At 43.4% G+C, this 21,748-nt stretch overlaps 5 protein-coding genes across 7 annotated transcripts; 2 read left to right on the top strand and 3 right to left on the bottom strand.

The window, feature by feature from the left end:
• Positions 1–924: 924 nt before the first annotated feature.
• On the bottom strand, positions 925–2,093 carry LOC103990637 (LIM domain-containing protein WLIM1-like). Its single transcript, XM_009409849.3, has 5 exons — positions 1,876–2,093; positions 1,692–1,788; positions 1,578–1,621; positions 1,395–1,478; positions 925–1,321 (listed from the first exon to the last, which is right to left on the bottom strand). The coding sequence occupies exons 1-5, from the start codon at positions 2,008–2,010 to the stop codon at positions 1,118–1,120; spliced, it is 564 nt and encodes a 187-aa protein (XP_009408124.1). The 5' UTR covers positions 2,011–2,093; the 3' UTR covers positions 925–1,117.
• Positions 2,094–2,697: 604 nt separating this feature from the next.
• LOC103990647 (small ribosomal subunit protein eS1) lies at positions 2,698–5,252 on the top strand. Its single transcript, XM_009409860.3, has 7 exons — positions 2,698–2,803; positions 2,896–2,943; positions 3,046–3,151; positions 4,112–4,249; positions 4,318–4,503; positions 4,593–4,793; positions 4,898–5,252. Exons 1-7 carry the CDS (start codon positions 2,793–2,795, stop codon positions 4,991–4,993), a joined length of 786 nt encoding a protein of 261 aa, XP_009408135.1. The 5' UTR covers positions 2,698–2,792; the 3' UTR covers positions 4,994–5,252.
• Positions 5,253–5,714: 462 nt separating this feature from the next.
• LOC135598829 (ADP-ribosylation factor-like protein 8b) lies at positions 5,715–9,281 on the bottom strand. The gene is made up of 6 exons (XM_065093198.1): positions 9,086–9,281; positions 8,222–8,303; positions 8,110–8,142; positions 7,896–8,017; positions 6,145–6,306; positions 5,715–6,037 (listed from the first exon to the last, which is right to left on the bottom strand). Exons 1-6 carry the CDS (start codon positions 9,121–9,123, stop codon positions 5,920–5,922), a joined length of 555 nt encoding a protein of 184 aa, XP_064949270.1. The 5' UTR covers positions 9,124–9,281; the 3' UTR covers positions 5,715–5,919.
• A 1,847-nt stretch (positions 9,282–11,128) lies between these two features.
• LOC103990665 (uncharacterized) lies at positions 11,129–18,347 on the top strand. 3 transcript variants are annotated; one of them, XM_009409891.3, is made up of 3 exons: positions 11,129–11,451; positions 12,196–12,689; positions 17,261–18,347. In XM_009409891.3, exons 1-3 carry the CDS (start codon positions 11,385–11,387, stop codon positions 18,107–18,109), a joined length of 1,410 nt encoding a protein of 469 aa, XP_009408166.1. In that variant the 5' UTR covers positions 11,129–11,384; the 3' UTR covers positions 18,110–18,347. The 3 variants fall into 3 exon arrangements, with proteins under 3 accessions (XP_009408166.1, XP_009408157.1, XP_009408174.1); XM_009409882.3 differs by having other exon boundaries at positions 11,150–11,451; positions 12,116–12,689; XM_009409899.3 differs by having other exon boundaries at positions 11,150–11,451; positions 12,095–12,689.
• A 1,160-nt stretch (positions 18,348–19,507) lies between these two features.
• Positions 19,508–21,499, bottom strand: LOC135598828 (protein SHORT-ROOT 1-like). The gene has a single exon (XM_065093197.1). It carries the CDS (start codon positions 21,314–21,316, stop codon positions 19,718–19,720), a length of 1,599 nt encoding a protein of 532 aa, XP_064949269.1. The 5' UTR covers positions 21,317–21,499; the 3' UTR covers positions 19,508–19,717.
• Between the last annotated feature and the right edge of the window lie 249 nt (positions 21,500–21,748).

The raw sequence follows: 21,748 nt of genomic DNA, 5'->3' as shown, positions 1-21,748 counted from the left end.
AACACACCGAACACAATCCTTGAGATGTTCTAACTCATGTTTAAACAAGCGTCAGGACTATTGCCAAGATGCAATGCACTGTAGAAGTATATATGTTATACAAAACTGTTCTTCTAGAATTGCTTTCTCTTTTGGGTGTGCATACGTGTCGTGCGTGCATACCAATCATTTGCTCTAGAATAGTCGATTATCTCTGTGCTCGATGTGGTATTCAATCATGGTTCCACATGATCTGTATCGATTCTTCATGATGATTGACATCAAAACGATGTTTGAACAAGCTATCCGACACGATCAGACAAGGCGCAAAATACGGCATCAAGATTCATATCCCAAGTCATCCTTCAGAATCGAAACAATCGCCTCTAAGGTCCGATGAATTAGGATCAGCACGAAGCTTGATTCACAAGCCACGCTACCATCACAAGAACCCGAGATCTCGACAATCGAAACAGAACGAAGAAAAATGAAAGCCCTAATCTCGATATCTGGGATTCGATTATTCGATTCAAGATTATCAGCAAACTCCAAACGATCCTCGAAACCCAAACAGATAACACAGATCTAAGAAACTGAAAATTAGAATAATGCAGAGGGTTCGAATGAGGGGTCACCCAGCGTCGGAGATGTTGAGATGTTCTTGAGGGACACCGGAAACGATCCCGATCTCCCCGGGCTTGATCTCGACAAGGGCGTCCAGTACCAGCGATCTCGCCTGCGAGAGGGAAGCAAAGCAGGGGAGGGCGAATCGATCCGAAGATAGGCCTGGGACCCCGAGAGGAGCGGCCATCTCAGCCTCACCACCGGAGAGAGAGGGAAGGGCGGAAATGAGAGAGAGAGAGAGAGAGAGTGGGCCTCTTATATAGGCGCCAAATCGGCCATCATTCGCATCATCATCAACTAACTACCCAAATAATTATTCTTTAATATTTTCCTCAAAATCTCAGATATGCATATTACATTAAAGCGGCCTTATAATTAGAAGTACTCCAACTCTTTATACATACTTGGAGCCTTCATATATCAAATAGAACACAAGGCGCATTAGAATGCATCAAAAGCTAAGGATACCACTCACTCTTGTGGCAAACAAAACAGATGCGTTTCCAGGAATCAATTACGCAGCAGAGGATTCTGACTTAGCTTCTGCTTCATCGTTCTCAAGCTGGCTGTAGTTCCCCTTCTCTTTGAACAGCTGGATGTGGTGATGCTTGCAGTACAGCTTTCCCTCGTGCGCGATGTAGTTCGAAGGGCTGATGACGCATCCGCCATGGCAGCATTTGAAGCAGCTCTTGTGGTACGCAGTTCCGTTGACCGTCACCTGCAACAGGCACAGCACTCTAAGATACTTGCGACAATTAAGAACCTCATCGCATGTGCGCATCAGAGATTACCCTTTCAATCGGATAAACAGTCTTGCTGCATCCAACGCACTTCTCTTGGGTGCCAGCGAAAGCACTGGAGACTTTGTTTGCGTTCTGCAGCTCATCATGAGAGAAACAAAATGTCCAAGCTGATTAAGAAGCAGCAAATGATACAGTAATAGATTGATGATCGACATGCATCGATCACTTTACCTCGTTATCGACATACTTCTCTGGTTTGACAACCTTTGGGGTCCCTGGAAAGAGAAGACGAAGGCAGTTTCAGGTATCACAGTGGCGAGAAGGAATGCGAGACGTGATGATCACCTTCAAAGCTTTTGTCCAGACTGCCGGTCATCTTGAAGAGCTGATCAAAGTGAGGTCGGCAGTACAGGACTCCCTCAAAGGAATTATAGTTTCCCAGCTGCAAATCGAAGAAAATGAGTTGCAGAGATGTGCGTGATCTTATGAACAGAGAGGTTTCGCAAGAGGCAAGAGATCTAATAGGCACCTTCAAGGTGCCCTTGCAATGGTGGCACCTAAAGCAGGCCTTGTGGTAGACGCGGTTGTCGGCGGTGAGCTTGTCGACCAAGTACACCGTCTTGTCGCATGCCATGCACTTGGTGGTCGTCCCCTGGAACGCCATTGCCTGCCCTCCGATCCCCAAGAGAAGCTGCTCTCCTCCTCCTCCGCCAGGGCCAGAGAAGGCGCGGAGCGAAGGACTGGTATAAAAGGAAGCGGTCAGTGGCAGGGATTTGCGGAAGAGGCAAGCAAAAAACGCATGGATGTGCGGATCTGGTCATTGTCGTTCGCTATTTCGTACTTTTATTTTGAGGGGGCACCTTCTAATTCCAGCTGGTACAGTCTCCAACATCTTCGTCCTCGATCACATCGATCGTAACGATGCGGTCAGGCTTGAGGCCGGTGATGGATGATGGGTCGACCAAACGCTTCCTTCTCTTGTACGCTTGCCGCCGGTTGCTTCAGATTCGGGCGAAATCGATTGGTTTGTTTCCCTATTGTTCCGATTGGATCGCGGTGGAATCTGTGACGGTGACCAACCGACCACCAGTGGCTATCGCACCAACTTTGCTATGATCGTATCACGAGACCACTGACCTAATCTGGACTCATAATTGCGATGCAATCCTACGTCTAACTATAATAATCGTAATAGAAGGAATCAGGTTCGATCAAACCTTACAACCGGTTCGATTCTGAACCGGCAACGGGATGAGCTCGTACTTTTTCGGTTTGGAGATTCGTGCTGATTTAAGACAAATAGTGGATTCTCTGCCGTTGGATCAATAAGACTGCGGGGCTATAAAAGCGGCTGGGTTTCTAGGGTAGAATTCTCTCTCCTTCCGTCGCTGCCCGTCGCGCCGAAACCTCCTTGCGGTTGCGGCAGCGGCAGCGGCAGCAGCAGCCATGGCTGTCGGGTGAGTTTTGGATGTCGGGCTAACTCGCTTCGACGTTTCTCTGCTTCTTCTTTACCCTCTGTCGCTCTTTTTGATATCGATCGCCCTTGCAGTAAGAACAAGCGGATCTCGAAGGGGAAAAAGGGAGGCAAGAAGAAGACGTAAGCTGCAATGCCATGGCCCTCTTTTTTCTGCTGCTCTTTTTTCGATCTATGCTTGTCCTTGTTGCTCGCAGTGGTGATGATCGGTTGGATCTGTTTCAGGGTCGACCCTTTCTCCAAGAAGGATTGGTACGACATCAAGGCTCCCTCCGTCTTCAACGTCAGGAACATCGGGAAGACCCTCGTCTCGAGGACGCAGGGCACCAAGGTTCGCATTGCAGCTGCGATTGTTGCCTTCATTCATGTTCTTCCATTTGATGTCTTTGTGTTCTCTGCACGAACTTAGTTAACTTTGTGACTTGAGTACCGAAAATGTAAGTTTGTCTTCCGATATATATAATGTATAAGTTGTTAACTGTAGAGGAATCTCATTCCATAGTATTAAAGTTTTATCTGTTGAAAGTCTCATATAATAAATAACTTTGAATTTTGCTATAAGAATGAGATCATAAAGAGAGAGATGAGTTGGAAGCCTTGTATTCTCTTCCTACAGGAGGTGATGCCATGGGAGCTTGTAGGTGAGCTCTTACATGAGGAAATGAATGAAGGAATGTATCTACTTGGAGGGATACTATGTTGGTAGTTTATGAGGAATTCAATGAAATATATGTAAATTTACACAGTCTTGCTTTGGATTGGAACTGAGGAAATTGAGTTGAATCACCTGTAATTATACAAGCCGACCAATGCATTTCTTAATTGACCTATGCACTTTGGAAGGGTTTTTGATTGCTGAGGAACAATAATTTGTGTAAGGTATACAAAGAGATGGGAGAGGACTTTGAGCGTCAGAAAAGCTTTTTCTGAAAGCGTAAACATTGAAATGGAACTAGTGTCTAAAACTTTGTTCACAAAAAAAATAGTTTTTTTTGTAAAAATTATGAAATTTCTATTGTAAAAATTATGAAGATCAAACCGTTCCCTCCAGAACACTTTCATATGCCATTTAAGGCTAATAATTGTATGTTATGAAAAATCTTGAGTACTGTACTTCATTGTCAGTATAATCTGGCATTCTTCTTATATGTCAATCATGACTTAGAAATCAGTCTATCTATGGTTTTTTTCGTCATAGTTTATCCATCAATTTTCCTAGGATGTGTCAGTTATGCCTGAATATTTCTTCCCATGATAAGTTGGATCAACAGTGGTTTCTTCCTTCCATCAGATTGCATCCGAGGGCCTCAAGCACAGAGTATTTGAGGTCTCTTTAGCTGACCTTCAGAATGATGAGGACCAGGCCCACAGGAAGATTCGGCTCCGATCAGAGGATGTACAAGGAAAAAATGTTCTCACCAACTTCTGGGTATGGTTTGTGTTTCACTGTGATTTTGTAACTCTTGAATCTCGAGTTGATCTCTTCCTCTTCTTCAGGGCATGGACTTGACGACTGACAAGCTCAGACATATAGTCCGCAGGTGGCAGACTCTGATTGAAGCACATGTTGATGTGAAGACTACCGACAATTACACTCTGCGACTGTTTTGCATTGCTTTCACCAAGAGGCGCCCAAACCAGGTCAAGCGCACTTGTTATGCCCAATCCAGTCAGATAAGACAGGTAAGTTCGTCACACTGTACAGGCTTCTGTTTTCTAGCACCGAACTTTGGTTGGAGAAATTTAGGGTTATGTCATCTGTCTTGTTTCAGATACGCCGCAAAATGAGGGAAATTATGGTCAATCAAGCTACAACCTGTGATCTGAAGGATTTGGTGCTGAAGTTCATTCCTGATGTAATTGGAAAGGAGATTGAGAAAGCAACTTCAAGCATTTTCCCTCTCCAAAATGTGTACATCCGCAAAGTAAAAATCTTGAAGGCCCCCAAGTTTGACTTGGGAAAGCTTATGGAGGTACTCCTGTTGTTTATCAATTACCCTAGTCTAAACATCACCTTTGCATTCATTAAATGTGGACACACGTGTCTCACTGCAAGGCACCTATATTTCTGATACAGGTCCATGGTGACTACAAGGAGGATGTGGGTGTCAAGGTGGACAGACCTGCAGAAGATGTCCAGATGGAAGGTGAATCCGAAGTTGCTGGCGCCTAAAAGAATGAGCCTTCATATCACAAAGAATGAGCCTTCCTAGGGATGGTACGATCTTGACAGTTATTTCGGTGTTCTATTGAGCTTCTTGCTGATGTCTCAACATTGTTTGGAGCAATCTTAGTGAGGGTTGGTTATAAGACCTTGAATTAGCTGGTGTCAACCGTTAATGCTTAGTTAAACCCATTTTTGAGAATTGGTAGCCTGTTTGTGTTATACATTAAACGCCAATTTCACTTTTATGCAACATTGTTCTAAGTCATAGATAGTCTTTTGATGATAAATTTCTGTTAGGAACTGTTGCATGTGGTTTGCATGCATCCATACAAATTTGCCAACAGATTGGTACATTCAACTGATGAATGTAAGCCCAGGTGTTATTACGTCATGTGATGTTAGTAGATATGAATGCATACTATTACATGCATCCTATCTCGGGTCTATTGGGTTTGTAATGATGCTGACCTGAGTAAGGGTTTCTCTCTAGGAACTCGAGCATAAGCAAAGGTTATAACTATTCTATCACAAAATGTTCAATGATTTATGATTGTGAACAAGTGGATTGTTAAATCACAATGAAACATGTAGAAATAATCCTAATGAATAGATATATGGATATCATCAATTACACCTTGACTAACATTTTATTCTCAAGATCCTAAATGAAGAAGATTTTTTCCACACTAATGTACCTCAAATACAATATCATCAATATGCCTTGACGAGGTGCAAAGGTTATTTCATTCAGAACAATAATTTAACATGACATGAATGGCAACAGTGCGAGCCACCGGTTGCACATAATATGAATAAGCCTTTGGGTAACAGGCAATTAATACAAGCCGTAAGCTCAGCCAACCAAGAGAGATATCAGCATAAAAAACCACGAGCAACCTAGATAAGCTACAAGATAGTACGATACCCAGAGCTCAGTTCGTCGACTTTGAATGCTTCACAAGCCAATGTATGACAGAGTCGATGTTGGTTGAGTTCTTGCATGAGATCATGAAGCAACAGACTTCTCTGTCCGCGATAGATCTCAGGCCCCTGCAATGCAGATCAATGGTTAGAATGGGGGAAGCACTAACATCACAGGTCCTGCTTTTCTACCATGGACAAGTAATAGAACAATTGAGGAATTGGTGATTTGTTACATTTCATCTGTAAAGCCCTGCTTCGACATAGTTTCAGGCTTGTCGATTTTGTTTCCGAGCACCAGCAACGGGATTCCACTGAGCGATGGCTTGCTTAAAAGATCGTGTAGTTCACTTCTTGAGGTGGGCAAGTTATCACGGTCCGCTGCATCGACAACATACCTGCAAGACAAAATGAAGTTCCCATTGAATATTAAGCTCTTTGTACCATGCAATTGAGATGTTGGATAAAGCAGTTAAAACATTATATGGAGATTGTTTCTCTGTTATTCTCAGTTAAGATATATAGTTGGGGCAACGTATGAAATGCTACAAATGAAAAATCATACTACAAATGAAAAATGGGGAAACCGACACAACTTGAACATATGGACATAGCACAACATGATGAAATCCATGTATGCTTTTAGTTTGCTGGTAAGAGTGAATGGCATCAGAATTCTTCTTCTGTTAACAAAGAATGCAACAGGTAAATTGCAGGCGCTACATTTCACGAGCATGATAATATTTGAATGCATTAAACTGTACAATGTGATCACGAAACAAAATTCTCAAACTGTAGACACATGTTTAAGATATCAGTCTGTTAACCAAGGTATTTCAGAAGCATATTCATCAGAACTGGATCAGACTGGCATGTCCGACAGGAAAACTGGGAAATGAACACCTATCTGGTTCAGTTCCACTGTCGGATTGAAGAAGCAAAACTGCATCTAACCATGACCTGACCAGGTTTCTACCGAACAGTAAAACCAGCTAGATGCCTGGACCTAAATTGAACTTGATCAAGTTCAATGTGTCCATCATATAAGAACAGAAGCCCTTGTTTTCTTTAAATTGGTTATTACACCAATGGCATTTCAGTTGCTTAATTGTTTGTGGTCATAATTTACCTAATCACCTTTTTAATTATAGGCATTTAAAACATGAATAATGCTCTCCATGGCAAAGCTTGTCGTATTATATCTAAAATCTTATCAGGTCACACAATATTATATAATTACAGGAGCTTAAGATGCCAAAATAACATGGATCTTTTTATCCACCTACAAGTCCTTTAGATAGAACTTTTTATCTAACACTAGCTTTAGAGATTTGACCTTAGGTCAACAGATGATCACAAGGCTTTGCCAAAACTTCCATGGAGCCTTCTTGGCATTGAGCTCAGATCATTTACTATCACAAGTAGAGAACTAATTGGCCCTTAAATGGATTTGAGTCACCTAGATCTTCCAAATCTCAACTTCTAATGATTTCACAATCCTCACAACCCGATAGGCACTTGAATTAGAAATTAGACATCATATCTACTCATAATAAAGTTGTACATAATCACTAACAGGACTACTATAATTCCTGAGTACCTCGTGGAAATAGGAGTAATCAAAGTTCTAAATTCATGAATTGACAAGAAAAGCCCATACCAAGGAAAAAAAGATCGTTAGAAGAAAGAAGATGAGATGACCTGGATGATGATTGCAAATTGTCCAGATGAAACCATTCATGAATGTTGACTGAAATCACATGAAACAGACATTTATTTAAATAGCACATTTCAAATCCCGCGAATATCAGTCTTGCTATCAATTCACTTGTCACCATTTTGGTTCAAAATCATAAACCACCAGAAGAATGAATTCAGAATGGCAAAATCACAGATTTGTACATGCAATCTTATCACAGATATCAGATGCAAAAGAATCTTAGTAAATAAGCTAAACGAGTATCCAAGAGAGGAGGTAAGACCATACACAATGGCAGAGACTGCACGGCAATATCTCTCCCACATACTGCGAAACCTAGGCTGGCCTCCGAGATCCCATAATTTGATTGTAACATTTCCTTTAGTCAACTTCCTCATATTGAATCCAACCTACCAATCCAGTGAAAACGACAATATTTTAGTACCAAGAGAATGCTGGTTTATTAGAATAAAACATGACCTTAACTGAAGGGATTACTCACTGTAGGAATCATGTCCTCACAATATCCACCAGTCTACAGAAGAAAGTAAATATATCAGGTACACAAATAAATTCACCAGCACTCAAAGAAACATGAGAACATATCCACATACTGCAATGACATTCACAAGGGAAGTTTTCCCAGCATTCTGAAGTCCTATCAAAGACAGCTCCATTTCTTGCTTGAAGAATAGGCTGCATTTGCAACAAAATTTCACAAATATTGTATTAAAGCACTTTCCACAAGGCATCTTTTGTGAACACACGAATGAAAGTATAAAATTGCCAAGGCCTTGACATGAATAAGGTATTACAAGGTCTCCAAATTAACACAATGACATGCCACATTCTCCTAAACTTTTATCAATATCAGTCCATCTAAAAGTTTAAGCCAGTATATAAGACATGATCCATAAGTCTATGTTCTTAACACTTTTCCTCATGTTGGATGAGGACTGACTCAAACCCAATATGAAGAAAGCAATGAAGGATTTTTTTCTGTGTGGTCTGGGGAAGATTTGAACTAAGGACCTTTCACTCCGATACCCTCTTAAATTTATGATCAACGTCATTTAATTATACAGTTTTATATTCTTAACGCATCCCATATAAAAATGAAACCAAATCACCAAATTTAGACGAACAAAGCAATCTCAACAATTCGCATATTAATTTCCCTTCGGTTTATCATATCCTCGATAGACTAGCCGTAGTTTACTCGGGTCGCCACCGATGGCAGCTCAACAACTACGACTCACCAATTTGGCAACCAAAAGCCTCAAGTCGAAGACCACAATTCACATATCCCAAAAATCCCTAAAATGTTGTCACTTCATAATCCATCAACAAAGCCCAGACGCACGCCAAAAGGACGGTGAATTCAAATCGAACCCCGTCCCACAGAATTGAATCAATCCCAGATAGAAAGGGCTATAAAAGAAAGAACAAAAGAAGAAAAGAATGTCAACGGATCTCACCTTCGGAGCCAGTTGAGGAGAGCTTCCCACCATCCCATGGCGGAGAGGCGGATCCAAGAAGTGGCGGAGGAAAGGATCAAGGGGCTAGCCCGTTGGTGGGATCAACGAAGAGGCGATCACGGGGAGGAAGGCTCGAGTCGTCCTCCCTCGCGCTCTCCCTTCGCATCACCGTCGGCTGATCAAAGGAAAAGAGAGGCTTTTTGAATCCGTCGAGGGACAAAATTAGAGGGGAGGTTTAAATTTAGTAATTGAGTTAATTATGAGGTGGCCTGGGACAATGCTTAAAACTACGCGTGAGAGGCGCATTGGTTGTTGGTGCTGGGGACACATGGGACCCGTATTTCCTGCCGAAGGTAGAACGAGGTATCATTAACGGGAAGGTAAACGGGTGCGAGTTCGTATTTGGAGTTTTGGACAGGCCATTATATCCTGGCAATTAAGTTTAATCTCTTTCGTAAGCACTCCATCGAGTCTATGACTTACCATGCAACGGCGAGAGTTGGGGCCCGCGTATCCTTCCACACGGAAGCCACATTATCTCGTCGGGGTGGTGGGGCCCTCGCGGGACCCGCATTTTCTTCCAGATGCGAGACTGGGGTACCTACGACGGGTAGGAAAACTGGTGCTCAGATTGGTGTTGCGATCCACAGCCAATCTGCCAATATTTCTCAAGCATCTATGTGGAACCTACATTATCTCGTCGCGGTGGTGGGGCCCGCGCGGGACCCGCATTTTCTTCCAGAGGCTAGACTGGGGTACCTACGACGGGTAGGAAAACTGGTGCTCAGATTGGTGTTGCGATCCACAGCCAATCTGCCAATATTTCTCAAACCTCTATGTGGAACCCACATTATCTCGTCGCGGTGGTGGGGCCCGCGCGGGACCCGCATTTTCTTCCAGAGGCGAGACTGGGGTACCTCCGACGGGTAGGAAAACTGGTGCTCAGATTGGTGTTGCGATCCACAGCCAATCTACCAATATTTCTCAAGCCTCTATGTGAAACCCACATTATCTCGTCGGGTGGTGGGGCCCGCGCGGGACCCGCATTTTCTTCCAGAGGCGAGACTGGGGTACCTAGAACGGGTACGAAAACTGGTGCTCAGATTGGTGTTGCGATCCACAGCCAATCTGCCAATATTTCTCAAGCCTCTACGTGGAACCCACATTATCTCGTCGGGGTGGTGGGGCCCGCGCGGGACCCGCGTTTTCTTCCAGAGGCGAGAGTGGGGTACCTCCGACGGGTAGGAAAACTGGTGCTCAGATTGGTGTCGCGATCCATAGCCAATCTGCCAATATTTCTCGAGCCTCTCTATGTTTAACAACCAAACTCCTTAATTGTGAGGTAGTTTATCTTAATCAACTCTCATCAACCATGCGATGATGGTGTTTAACGTTTTCAATTTTAATTTTCCTTAGTTTTTCTGGTGATAGTCCAACATTATGGCAGCAGTAGGATTCCATAATCATGAAATAATTTCCATCTTTTATAGGTATAGCATCACAAACATCTCTCCTTATCTCAAAAAATAATTTCCTTACGAGTAAGAAATCCCAAATAGAGATTATATTCTTATTAAAATAAACACATCAAGTATTAATTGACATATTACGCCTTCTCTTCACGATTCGTCTCGTTTGTCATCGAATAATAATCGTTGCATATTCTATGTAACTCAGATCGAACCTTCATCACATTCGCATTTGATGCATCCATTATATTATATATTATAATAATATAAAGAAATAATAACAAGATATATAGTATATTACATATTATAGAATGTGTAGATTATATATTATAATAATATAAAGAAATAATAACAAGATATAGTATATTATATATTATAGAATGTGTACATGAAAATAATAATAAGAATAATAATAACAATAATTTATGAGAAATAAATTGAGTTTTTGTTTTGTAAAGATTAAATATATTTATTAGTATATTATTAAATAAGTGTCAAACGTATTAATGTGATGATGCGTGCACTTACGCACGGGGAAAAGCAGCGACTGCAACAGTAAGAACACCAGAGCAGCGACAAGTAAAGGTCAGAAGGTTAGTAGAAATCTTGGGGGAGATCTAAAAGGAGGGGGTACTTTGGTTCTAAGCCACCACACCCAGCGCCCCTCTCCTACCTAAAAGGACAAGCAATCTTTCGAGGAACGAGGGTTTCAGAGCCGAGCTCCCCTGCTGACAGCTATTGCCCTCGGGGAGACATGGTGGTATTCCCTGTTTGACTCCTCTCTTGGAAGACAAGAGCGAGAGAGAAAGAGTCGAGGTCGTGTTGTGACTATGGTGGAGACTTCCAGATCAGCTGCCGTTGCTCCATGTTCTCGTCCCATGACCAGGATCTTGGCAGGTAGGTTCGACGCCTGGCTCTCGCTTTGTCTTCTAAGATCCTGCTTCTTCTGGCAAGTGGATTCTGAATCGCTGGTTTCTGGTACCTCATTAGATCTGTGTGATCTGTTTGAGACACAAGGGGATTGTCCTCGTGATTTCGCTTTTCTGATGGAAGATTGCCATTTTGAATCTTGATGGCCTGAAAAAGGTCTTGACCTTTCGATTGATTCATCTCTTCTTATCTTTTCTGGAATAAAATTCAAATCTTTTCTGTGATTATTCCAATTTTTTCCCTGTGATGAGGTCTCGACAGCATATTGTTTACATAGTCGATAAGGCAGTTTTCGTGATTTCCTCTTTTGGGAATACGAGTTAATTGGGTGTGATCAGTTTCGATGAGCACTTATTTTCTTCTTTTCAATTAATTTTGATTAAGATGCATAGTTTTTAGAACTTTTACTGCTGCCGATTTCGGCCCTGAAGGGATGCAATCCAACGAATTTTAGTTTTCCATGACTGAGTTTTCACTCATTGCTTTAGTTAACTAAGTGTATGCTGGATTATTGTTGCTGAATAAGGATTAGATCTTGAATAGGATGTGTCCGCAAGAGGTAGATATATGAAGATGTGAATTTAATTGGAATCCCTTTGAATCTATATAGGTTTTATATTTAATACTGCAGCATTGTCTTGGAGATAGAAAAAGGAAGAATGAGGATCAAGAACAAACACCGGAAATCATCTGCTTTCGGTTGCAATGCAGGAAGCAGATGTTCATGTTTAGCTGTGTGGAGCCTGGTGGGGTTCATCCTTATGATCCATTTCTTTACTCATATCCATCGAGATGACGAGGAGGATGTTCTTGTACCGTTGAGTCATCTGTCTGACATCAGGGAATTGGAAGAGGTGGAAGAAGTGACATTTCATTTTTCGCCTCCTAGAGACCGGCGGTCTCCACGTGCTCTGAAGCGAAAGGGACCAAGAAAGCCGCCTACAGTGATTGATGAGTTCTTAGATGAATCTTCTGAGGTGCATGCTTTTTTCTTCCCTAACCGGAAAACAACATTTGGCCCAACAAAGGAAGGGAACAACAGCATGTATTTCTATCCGGGTCGAGTGTGGCTGGATACAGATGGGAATCCAATTCAAGCCCATGGTGGAGGACTTCTGTATGATGACAGGACGGAGACATACTACTGGTATGGAGAGAACAAAGACGGCCCAACTTATCATGCACACAGGAAGTCAGCTGCACGGGTCAGTTAAATCCTTCGGCTTTTAGTTTATCTCGTATTCACTTGCTTCACGCTAGTACTGGATGACACTTGACAAATATGCTTCACTATGCTTGCTGCCTGTCCGTAAACCCTTTTGTAAATCTTCTGTGTGGGCATTGGAAGAAACCCAAACGCAGTATACATTGATGCTATATCTTAGAGAAGATTTGAAGAGTCTTTTATTTAGAGTTTGCTCTTTCTATGTGTATTTTTCATACCACAGATCATCCTTGTGTTGGAAGTTAAATTAATTCTATTATCTTTGGTATGCTATGGTCACTTTATTCTTGTCAAGACATTTTAGTTGTTTCATCAACAGTAACTATCAGTTTACTTGGATCTATGTTACTCTATGTTTCTGCTGCAACTTATTTTTCATCTATTAGAGGTAGGATGCTTGATGCATAGTGTTTCTAGAAATTACACTATTCTTTAACATTGATGTTCAGCAGCATCATAGCAATGAGCTGCATGCACCGTCAGTGCCCCTCATGTTTGTGATTGATCTAACAGTATCTCTTTTATCTGGAATTTCCCCATACACATGTGATTTGCAATCACAGCTTCCTCTTGATTCCCATAATTATTGATACATGAATAGTGCAGTACTGGATCATAGAGGCCTAATTTGAGTACTTGTATCATGTTTATGCTGTTTTCTGCACAATCTTCAGTGGTTAAGTCCTTTTATTGTGGAACTCCTAATGTAATATTAAAGTTAATTGTACTTCTTGATTGTACAAGTTTTCCCTATTACAGTTATTGCTGCTTCTAATATGTGCAGCACATCCTGTATTTACCTTCTTAGAATTTTCGTAATAGAATATTGCTCTCTTTCCCTTCTTTGACAATAAACTTCTTTTTGTTTCACATTTTCCATTTTCTAGTGACACAAAGTTGATTAATGAATGCTTGGGATGTCAAAGTGGAACTTCATTTAATTGGGTTAATGAAAATCCTGTGTTATACAATTCGATAACAGCTGGATGGTGCCCCCTACTCCCGCTTAAGAAAAAACATACGTGCAAACCAAAGGTAAAAAGAGGCTCACAAAAATGCAATCTTTTCATAACTCAACTGTTTTAGGTTGAATTTAATGAAATCATTCGACTTCGGTCCAATTCCTTGGTTATAGTTGTCATAAGACAGGTTTCTTCCTGAGAACAATTTTCCTAGTTTTATGAGACATTGATACTTAAGATCCATGTTTACTAAATCTGACAGTTTTATGTTGACTGTTAGTCGCCTAACGTAATCTTCCATCTCTTTCATCCAGGCTTGGGATTGGTTTTGTCAGTCACCTAACATAGTTTTACATTAGTTGGGACATTACGATTTTTTGTTGTTGCTGTTGTATTACGAAACATTAATACTTCAAAATGCTTATCCACGCTAGATGCCTGTTAGATATTGATACTACTTGAGTACTTCTTCCTGTATAGTTGTGGAACATTTTGTTAATTAAACATAGTTTCTTTCCTGATGAATAGATTGGTTATTTGTGATATATTATAATGTGCAAGCACTGTCTGCAACACTCGTAGATTAATGTCAAGGTCTATTGCAGATAAATATAATATTTAAGTTTTTAATTGTCATATTTATGCGGAGTATTATCCTGTTCTTTCGAAATTTGAAGCACTGTTTCTGTAACATACTGGCATCCAATACAACCATGTCTTAAGCAGTGATTGAAAAAGGCGCTCGGGCGCTCGCCTAGGCGCTCGGGTGAGGCGAGGCGAGGCCCGAGCGCCTCGCTAATGTCCTAGGCGGCGCGCTTCAAACAGGCACCGCCTGGGCGCTCGCCCGAGCCCAAGCGCTGGGCGCTTCGGGCGAGCGCCTGTGTAAACCAAGGCGACCGAACCAGAATTTTAGGTCTGGTTCGGTCCTGGTTCGGTTGTTAGTTAGTTCAATCGAACCAACTAAACCGATATAACCCCAACCCTAACCTGTTGTCGCTACCGCTGCCGCTGCCGATCCCGATCCCGATCGCGATCTCGCTGCTCGTCGCTCCTGCTCCTGCTCCCGTTGCTCGCCGCTGTCGCTGCTCGCGCCTCCCGCGAGCCCTCTCGTTGCTCGCGCCTCCCGCGAGCCTTCCCGTTGCTCGCGCCTCCCTCGAGCCCTCCCGCTGCTCGCGCCTCCCGCGAGCCCTTCCGCTGCTCGCGCCTCCCGCGAGCCCTCTCGCTGCTCACGCCTCCTGCGAGCCCTCCCGCGAGCCTTCCCGCTGCTCGCGCCTCCCTCGAGCCCTCCTGCTGCTTGCGCCTCCCGCGAGCCCTCCCGCTGCTCGTGCCTTCCGCTCCCTTTCCCTTTCCCGTTGTCGCTCGCCGCTGCTGTTGCCGTCGCTCGCCGCTGCTTCCTCGTTTCTCCATCAGGCTCAATATACAGTATACTCTTAATATTAAGTTTATTTGAATTTTGAAATGATTAATTTTCTGTTAATAGATTAATAATATATTATTTTGATTTTAATGTTGTTAATTTTTATTTATTTGAAATTATTAATTATATTATATATTTTTATATTTTAGCGCCTCGCTTCGCTCGGGCGAGCGCCTAGCGCCTCGGGCGTTTGTGGACCTTGGCGCCTTTTGGCGCCTAGCGCTTTTTAAATCACTGGTCTTAAGTCTAACCAACATATCCTATGAACAACACTTCATAATGTCCTTGTGAGTAAACCATAAAAGGTTATTTTAGTGAGACAAGGCAACTTATTAGTTGCAATGCAAGTTTTTTCAAGTTTTATTTGAATATGATAGGGCAAGCTTTTTCACCCCTTTAATTTGGCATATAGATAAGTCTGGAATCTGGTAGCTGTCGTAGAAAATCTTATTCAAGATGTGGTGAGACTTGGTTAATGGGGATCATATGTGGATAATTGGTAATGGATGTATGCAACAGACTCGTCTACTTACTGTTTTCTTGGTGGCACATTATGAGACGAAGTATCCTAAAATGTGCAATCAAAGATAATTTATGCTGTCTTGACTGTGTTCAAATGCCATGGGTTGAAACTGATATAAAATGGTGTACATTCCCCAGAATATTTTTGTGAAAACAATTATCTTAAAATAGTCCACCACATAGCTATTGCCAAACTTGGGTGATACTCTTATCTTCTCGACTCATGCTTCCAGTATGAGAAATGCTGGATTCAAATGATAACATGTACGTTCTTTCAGATAATTAGGTGAATTTGATTGGACTTCGGAGGACGTCAAATTTCTCATGAATATAACTGATGTCTATGCCACTATTGTCTTAAGAAAAAAAATGAATCAAATGAGTAGTTTTGGTAAAATATTGCGGACCCTCTTGGAGAGGATGCTTGAGATCTTTTATTTGGAAGTTGAAGCTCCAGTATCAAGAGATGGCAAATAAAATGAAAGGCTGCATAGACATAGAAGGATGCTAGGCTTCGATAGCTAGTTTTGTTGCAAGATTTGTTCTCCTATGTAGAGATGAATATGTCTCATCCGTTATGCAAGGGTCTATACAAGACAAACTAGAAAGATATCATATGTTTAATACTATGTTTGCTGTTTATTTATGTGAAACAAATTGGTTTTCTGGTTAAGCCAGCTTTAAAAAAATGAAAAAGATGGAGGAGTTATGTTTTTGTTGCTTTAGTTGGATCGTTGAGTAGCTTCTTATGCATGTGGTGTTCTTGCGACATAAAGCTTGGTTTTTTTGCTTGGATATGGTTTGAACATCAAACAGAGCCTGTTTATTACATATTGGCTGGGGCTTCCTTTATTGTGCTTGTCTTTATATTTTTAGCTACATTTATCTTACTCCATTAGTTTACATGTTGTGTTCATTACTTTTTCCTATTTATACTTTTTTAAAATGTTGACTCTGAAGATGTGTGTTTAGACTAAAGACAGTATCTTCAAGGAATAGGCCCTTTTAGTTACATGTATCTTCCTCCATTAGTTTACATGTTGTGTTCATTACTTTTTCCCATTTATACTTCTTAAAATGTCGACTCTGAAGATGTGTGTATAGACTAAAGACAGTATCTTCAAGGAATAGGCCATCCAAAATGAAAATTCACACCATTGAGAAAGTGTCAGCTATGTGTAAAGTGCCTTGAGACTAAGCATGCCTTTATGGTGCTTTATCAGTGGTCAAAGAAGAGTTTGTGCTAAAGAATATTTTGAGCACTTTTGGTTGAGGATTAAAATGATGGACTAGATCTTTATGCCATGTGTTATTGGATCTTACATGGTAAGTGAAAAATGTAGGATCTCCCTGAAAAGGGAGGGAATAATATTTTTGTCATTCAATCGACAGGCCTATATTTGCGGGCATTAAATTGGAGTAGCTATTCAATGTAATGGAATTTGTTGAAGGAATGGTTCCAGTCCTAAGTTACAAGATAGCTTATACTTATTGGCTACCCCTTTGAAATCGTCCTTACAACATAACACAGTCTTTGTGTTGATAATTATTTGTGGCATATTCTTTGTTCTTTAACATATCCGACTTCTCAGTTCTCCTTGTGGACTCCTGGGGAAAATTAACTCAATTAGTTCATATATTTTTCTCCAGGTTGATATCATTGGAGTCAGCTGCTATTCCTCAAAAGACTTATGGATGTGGACGAATGAAGGGATTGTGCTGCCAGGAGTGGAAACCAATGTCACCCATGATCTTCACAAGTCCAATGTCCTCGAGCGCCCTAAAGTGATCTACAACGACAAGACTGATCAGTACGTCATGTGGATGCACATCGATGATGCCAATTACACCAAAGCCGCGGTGGGAGTAGCTGTCAGCGACTCCCCTACCGGCCCGTTCACATACCTGTATAGCATGCGCCCACATGGTTGTGAGAGTAGGGACATGACCATCTTCAAGGACGATGACGGAAAGGCTTTTGTCATATACTCTTCTGAAGATAACAGCGAGCTCCACATTGGTCCATTAACAGATGACTATCTCAACGTAACGAGAGTTATGAGGCGGATTTTAGTGGGACGACATCGAGAAGCCCCTGCCCTGTTCAAGCATCAAGGCATATACTACATGATCACTTCTGGTTGTACTGGGTGGGCTCCAAACAAAGCTTTGGCCCATGCGGCTGAGTCGATCATGGGACCTTGGGAGACAATGGGAAATCCTTGTGTTGGAGGGAACAGGGTCCTTAGGCTGACTACATTTTTCTCCCAGAGCACGTTTGTGGCACCATTGCCAGGTTTGCCAGGTTCATTCGTCTTTATGGCAGATCGTTGGAATCCTTCTGAGCTTAAAGATTCAAGGTACTTGTGGCTGCCTTTGACCATCGGAGGATTGGCTGATGAACCCCTAGAATACAACTTTGGGTTCCCTCATTGGTCCAGAGTGTCTATATATTGGCACAAAAGATGGAAACTGCCTGAAGGTTGGAGAACTGAGTAAACCTGAATTTTCTTTTCTTGTGATTTGTTCTGAGTTAGAATAGTTAGCCTACTATTTGTTGTCTCTGTGTAGTATGTATATAAGGATATCATACAACCAGCTCTCAACAATTATTCTTGACCAGGGGGTTCGATCGGCCCTTTGCCGATAAGGTCATATGCACTGGCCCAATTTTATGTTGATCGACATCTTTAAAAGATTTCGGAGCTTTTGTAAGGTTGAAATATCTATCATCTCACATCTCTGCTTGTTGAAACTTACAAATTGGTCAGCTCTTTAATGTTCAGTCCATTGGTTTGCTTGTTGATCCTTTTGAAGTCAACAAAAGCTGTGATCATCAACTTGCCTTTTTTGGATTCATGGAGTCAAACTTCCAAGGATTCCATGCTGCTGCTGTGTGATGATACTGTTCCTTCTCAGAACTCTTCTTGCTCATAAACACTTGTTTTCAGTGATATCCTGTGCAGGGCTGTGTTTGAAATAATGGACACATTATACATGATTTTTTATTCGACAACAAAAATAACATGATTTTATGATGTGATTTAGCTAATAATTATGTTCAATTTTCCTATGTTTCTCACAGAAGGTGGGCTGTAAGGCTGATCTGTTTGATGCTATCTATCATGTAAAGTTGGAACCTTTATTTTCCCTTTCATCAGCAGCAACTTTAAAGTGAGTGCTCAAACCACTGTAAAGAGACAAGAACTCCTTTTCCAAATGAGAGAACAAATCCATGCCCATATCCCCCACCCTCAAAAGGAGCTCCCTCTTTCTCTTCTCATCTCCTGTGTCTCAAAAGCTCTCCTTCGTTTCCTTCTTCCTTCTTTCTCGAGATATCTATAGAGAGAGAGAGAGAGAGAGAGAGAGAGAGAGAGAAGGCATATGCCTCAAAAGCTAAACTCTCTTTCCCTTTCTCTGAGGAAAGAGAAATAGGAGGGGAAGGATAAATATGAGGATTTGCAGGCCATGGTCTGACCACCCCCACTACCACCAACACCACCATCCTTCGCTACATTCGAGCATTAAGTCATAATTAGATTCCATTGCCATCACCACCACCATCACCACCACCACCACCACACACCTCCTCAGAGAATCACTCCTATCAATTTGTTTATCCATCTCCCTGCAAACCTCTGTGTTCTTTGTTACTTGTCATCCCCCATCTTTTCCCTTCTCTGATATCATCAATCCCCTCTACCTCAGCTTTTGAGCATTCAAAAGCTCTCTTGTCCTGACTCAGTCTTCCCCTTCTTCTGCATGTACTTTTGCTATGCATACATATGTATATAATGATAATAATAACACATCCATGTGGCAATCTGAAAGATAATTGTCAATGAATTAACCAGCAGAATTAAATGTCAAACTCACACAAAATAAGCAGATTAAACATGAGAGAAAAATGAAAATATTGCCATGAGAATAAACTTGTGATATAAACTTCAAATATGGGTTTTTTTCCCTTCCCATTCCATTCCATTCCATTCCGTGCTTTTTCTTTACTTCTTCTTGGAAATGAAATAAGCATAAGAATAAACCGCACGTGCGCACGTGCCAAAAGGTCTTCGGCCCGCCATCTTCCCTCTCCCGCCATCTTCGATCTCATGGCTTCCACGCACTCGCCCACACCACCGGCTGCTCCTTCCAATCCAGGAATATTCCGCCGGCAGCCTCCTCGGATTCTTCGGCCGCTGCCCGCATCGACCACCCTTCCCTGTACCTCCTCAGAAGCGCCCGCACGTCGTCCGCCACGTCCTCGCTGAAGGCCGCCGGCGCGAACCCGGCCGCTCGCATCCGCCTTGACCACCCCGCCGCCGTCTCCCTCCGCTCGGCTGAGTCCGCAGCCGGGCATGCCACCAGGTCCACCACCGCTCGCCCCGCCGACCGCTCTAGCGCCAGCCGCTCGTTGCTCGTCCTCGGGAAGCTCTCCTCCAGCGACTCGAAGTAGGCCGTGAAGAATCTCACGCTCTCCCTGAAGCCCTTCAAGAACGCCTCCCCTTCCTCCTCCCCTCCTCCTTCCCCGCCTCCCAGGTCGGCCTCCTCCTCGACCACCGTCACGATTCTTGGCTGGAGCCGCCGGAGAGAGGAGATTAGCTCGTCGCGGCGGCGGCCCGCGGGTGAGATGCCGTGGAGCGCGTTTACGCAGTTGATGGCGAGGGCCACGCCGCTACCCTCCCGGAGGTCGAGGCTGTCGAGGTCGAGGTCCGACAGATCGCCGGCGTGGTGAACGACGTTGAACCGGAACGGAACGCCCATCAGCCGCGCGAACTTCTCCATCCGCTTTCCGATCTCCTTCATCACCCGCTGCACGGACGACGACGGCGAGACCGACGACACCACCGTCGTGATCGTCAGGTGCGGCGTGTCGTCAGAAGACCGCGTCGCCAGCGCCTCCAGCAGCGTCGGCCACTGAGTGCAGAAGGTGTTACTGAGATCGAGTATGTGCAACCTCTGCAACGCGGATGAGGGATCGAGGAAGGCCTCGAGGATAGCGCCGTTGGCGGCGACGTGGCCAAAGGAGGACCAGGGGCTGAGCTCCTGGAACCGAAGCGCGGTCCGGCGGGTGGAGTCGAAGGAGCAGTTGCGGTCGGAAGCGGCGGACAGGCTGCACAGAGTACGGGGCCCCGAAGACGTCAGGCGGGCAAACAAACCCTGGAGGAAGTAGGCTGCCACCTTCTGCTCGGTGTCGCCATAAGGCGACGAGACCTCGTTCAGCGTCCACATGAGCTGCTGCACCCGCTGGCTGTCTCGCCCCGCCACCGCGCGAGCGCACTCGACCAGCAGCTGCGACGCCCACCTTCCGCCGGCTCCCGAGGCGCCGACAGCGGACGAGGAAGGAGAGGAGAAGTCGAGGTTGAGGTCGTGAGGGAAGGAGAGGTCTGCAGGGTCGAAGATGGGAGTAGGAGCGGGCGTGGTGGTGGAGGTGGTGGAGGAGGGAGGGCGATGGGGGTGGTGCAAGTGCTTGGAGGAGGAGGAGGAAGAGAAGTCTTCATCCATGTAAACCAGATGGTTGGTGCCGCATTCTTCTTGGTAGTACTGCTGCTGCTGCTCCTCCTGCTCCTGATGGAAGTAGTAGTAATAGTCCTTGTAGTTGATCTGCGGAGCCTCAGAGGATCTCGAGCTACTGGAGCTGCGACTCAAGCTGTAGGAAGATTGCTGGTGAGAAGACTGTGGGCTAACGAATCTAAATAAAGTGTCCATCTAACGAAGATCTCTCAGCCCCACCCTTCCACATAGATACGTAGACACATAGAGAGAGAGAGAGAGAGAGAGAGAGAGAAAAGACAGAAGAAGAAGAGGAAGAAGAAGAAGACAACAGTGAAGTAGGGCTTAAAAGAAGATGGGAGAGAGACTGAAGAGGAGGAAGAGGATCCGGGAGTGGTGTGAAGTGTTAACTTTGGTGAGTGGGTGGAGGAGCGCATGCTTTTTAACGAGGCATAGGAGCGAGATGGGGAAAGGAGAAGAGGGTCGCCTTTCTTTTGATGCTCCTTTTGGTGCAATCGATGCATGGTGGGGGAGTATGGTGGAGTCCATTTCTTTCTCGGCTTCTGCTGTTACTTTTGCTTACTTTCCTCTCACTTCTTTCCCTGTAATATATATATGTATATATATATATATATATGTATATATATG

Source organism: Musa acuminata, chromosome BXJ2-1 (genome assembly GCF_036884655.1).
Source record: "Musa acuminata AAA Group cultivar baxijiao chromosome BXJ2-1, Cavendish_Baxijiao_AAA, whole genome shotgun sequence".
NCBI lineage: Eukaryota > Viridiplantae > Streptophyta > Magnoliopsida > Zingiberales > Musaceae > Musa > Musa acuminata.
This window is presented reverse-complemented; position numbering and strand designations above follow the sequence as displayed.

Excerpts from the sequence above, each read along its gene's own strand:
- LOC135598828 (XM_065093197.1), bottom strand. The coding sequence starts at position 21,316 with ATGGACACTTTATTTAGATTCGTTAGCCCACAGTCTTCTCACCAGCAA.
- LOC103990665 (XM_009409882.3), top strand. The coding sequence starts at position 11,420 with ATGTTCTCGTCCCATGACCAGGATCTTGGCAG. Across the intron at positions 11,452-12,115 it reads CATGACCAGGATCTTGGCAG|CATTGTCTTGGAGATAGAAA; the intron begins GTAGGTTCGACG and ends TTAATACTGCAG. Across the intron at positions 12,690-17,260 it reads ACAGGAAGTCAGCTGCACGG|GTTGATATCATTGGAGTCAG; the intron begins GTCAGTTAAATC and ends ATTTTTCTCCAG.
- LOC103990637 (XM_009409849.3), bottom strand. The coding sequence starts at position 2,010 with ATGGCGTTCCAGGGGACGACCACCAAGTGCATGGCATGCGACAAGACG. Across the intron at positions 1,789-1,875 it reads ATTGCAAGGGCACCTTGAAG|CTGGGAAACTATAATTCCTT; the intron begins GTGCCTATTAGA and ends TTCGATTTGCAG. Across the intron at positions 1,479-1,577 it reads AGAAGTATGTCGATAACGAG|AACGCAAACAAAGTCTCCAG; the intron begins GTAAAGTGATCG and ends GATGAGCTGCAG.
- LOC103990647 (XM_009409860.3), top strand. Across the intron at positions 3,152-4,111 it reads CGAGGACGCAGGGCACCAAG|ATTGCATCCGAGGGCCTCAA; the intron begins GTTCGCATTGCA and ends TCCTTCCATCAG. Across the intron at positions 4,250-4,317 it reads ATGTTCTCACCAACTTCTGG|GGCATGGACTTGACGACTGA; the intron begins GTATGGTTTGTG and ends CCTCTTCTTCAG.
- LOC135598829 (XM_065093198.1), bottom strand. The coding sequence starts at position 9,123 with ATGGGATGGTGGGAAGCTCTCCTCAACTGGCTCCGAAG. Across the intron at positions 6,307-7,895 it reads CGTGCAGTCTCTGCCATTGT|GTATGTTGTCGATGCAGCGG; the intron begins GTATGGTCTTAC and ends TTTGTCTTGCAG. Across the intron at positions 6,038-6,144 it reads CAGGGCTTTACAGATGAAAT|GGGCCTGAGATCTATCGCGG; the intron begins GTAACAAATCAC and ends TCTGCATTGCAG.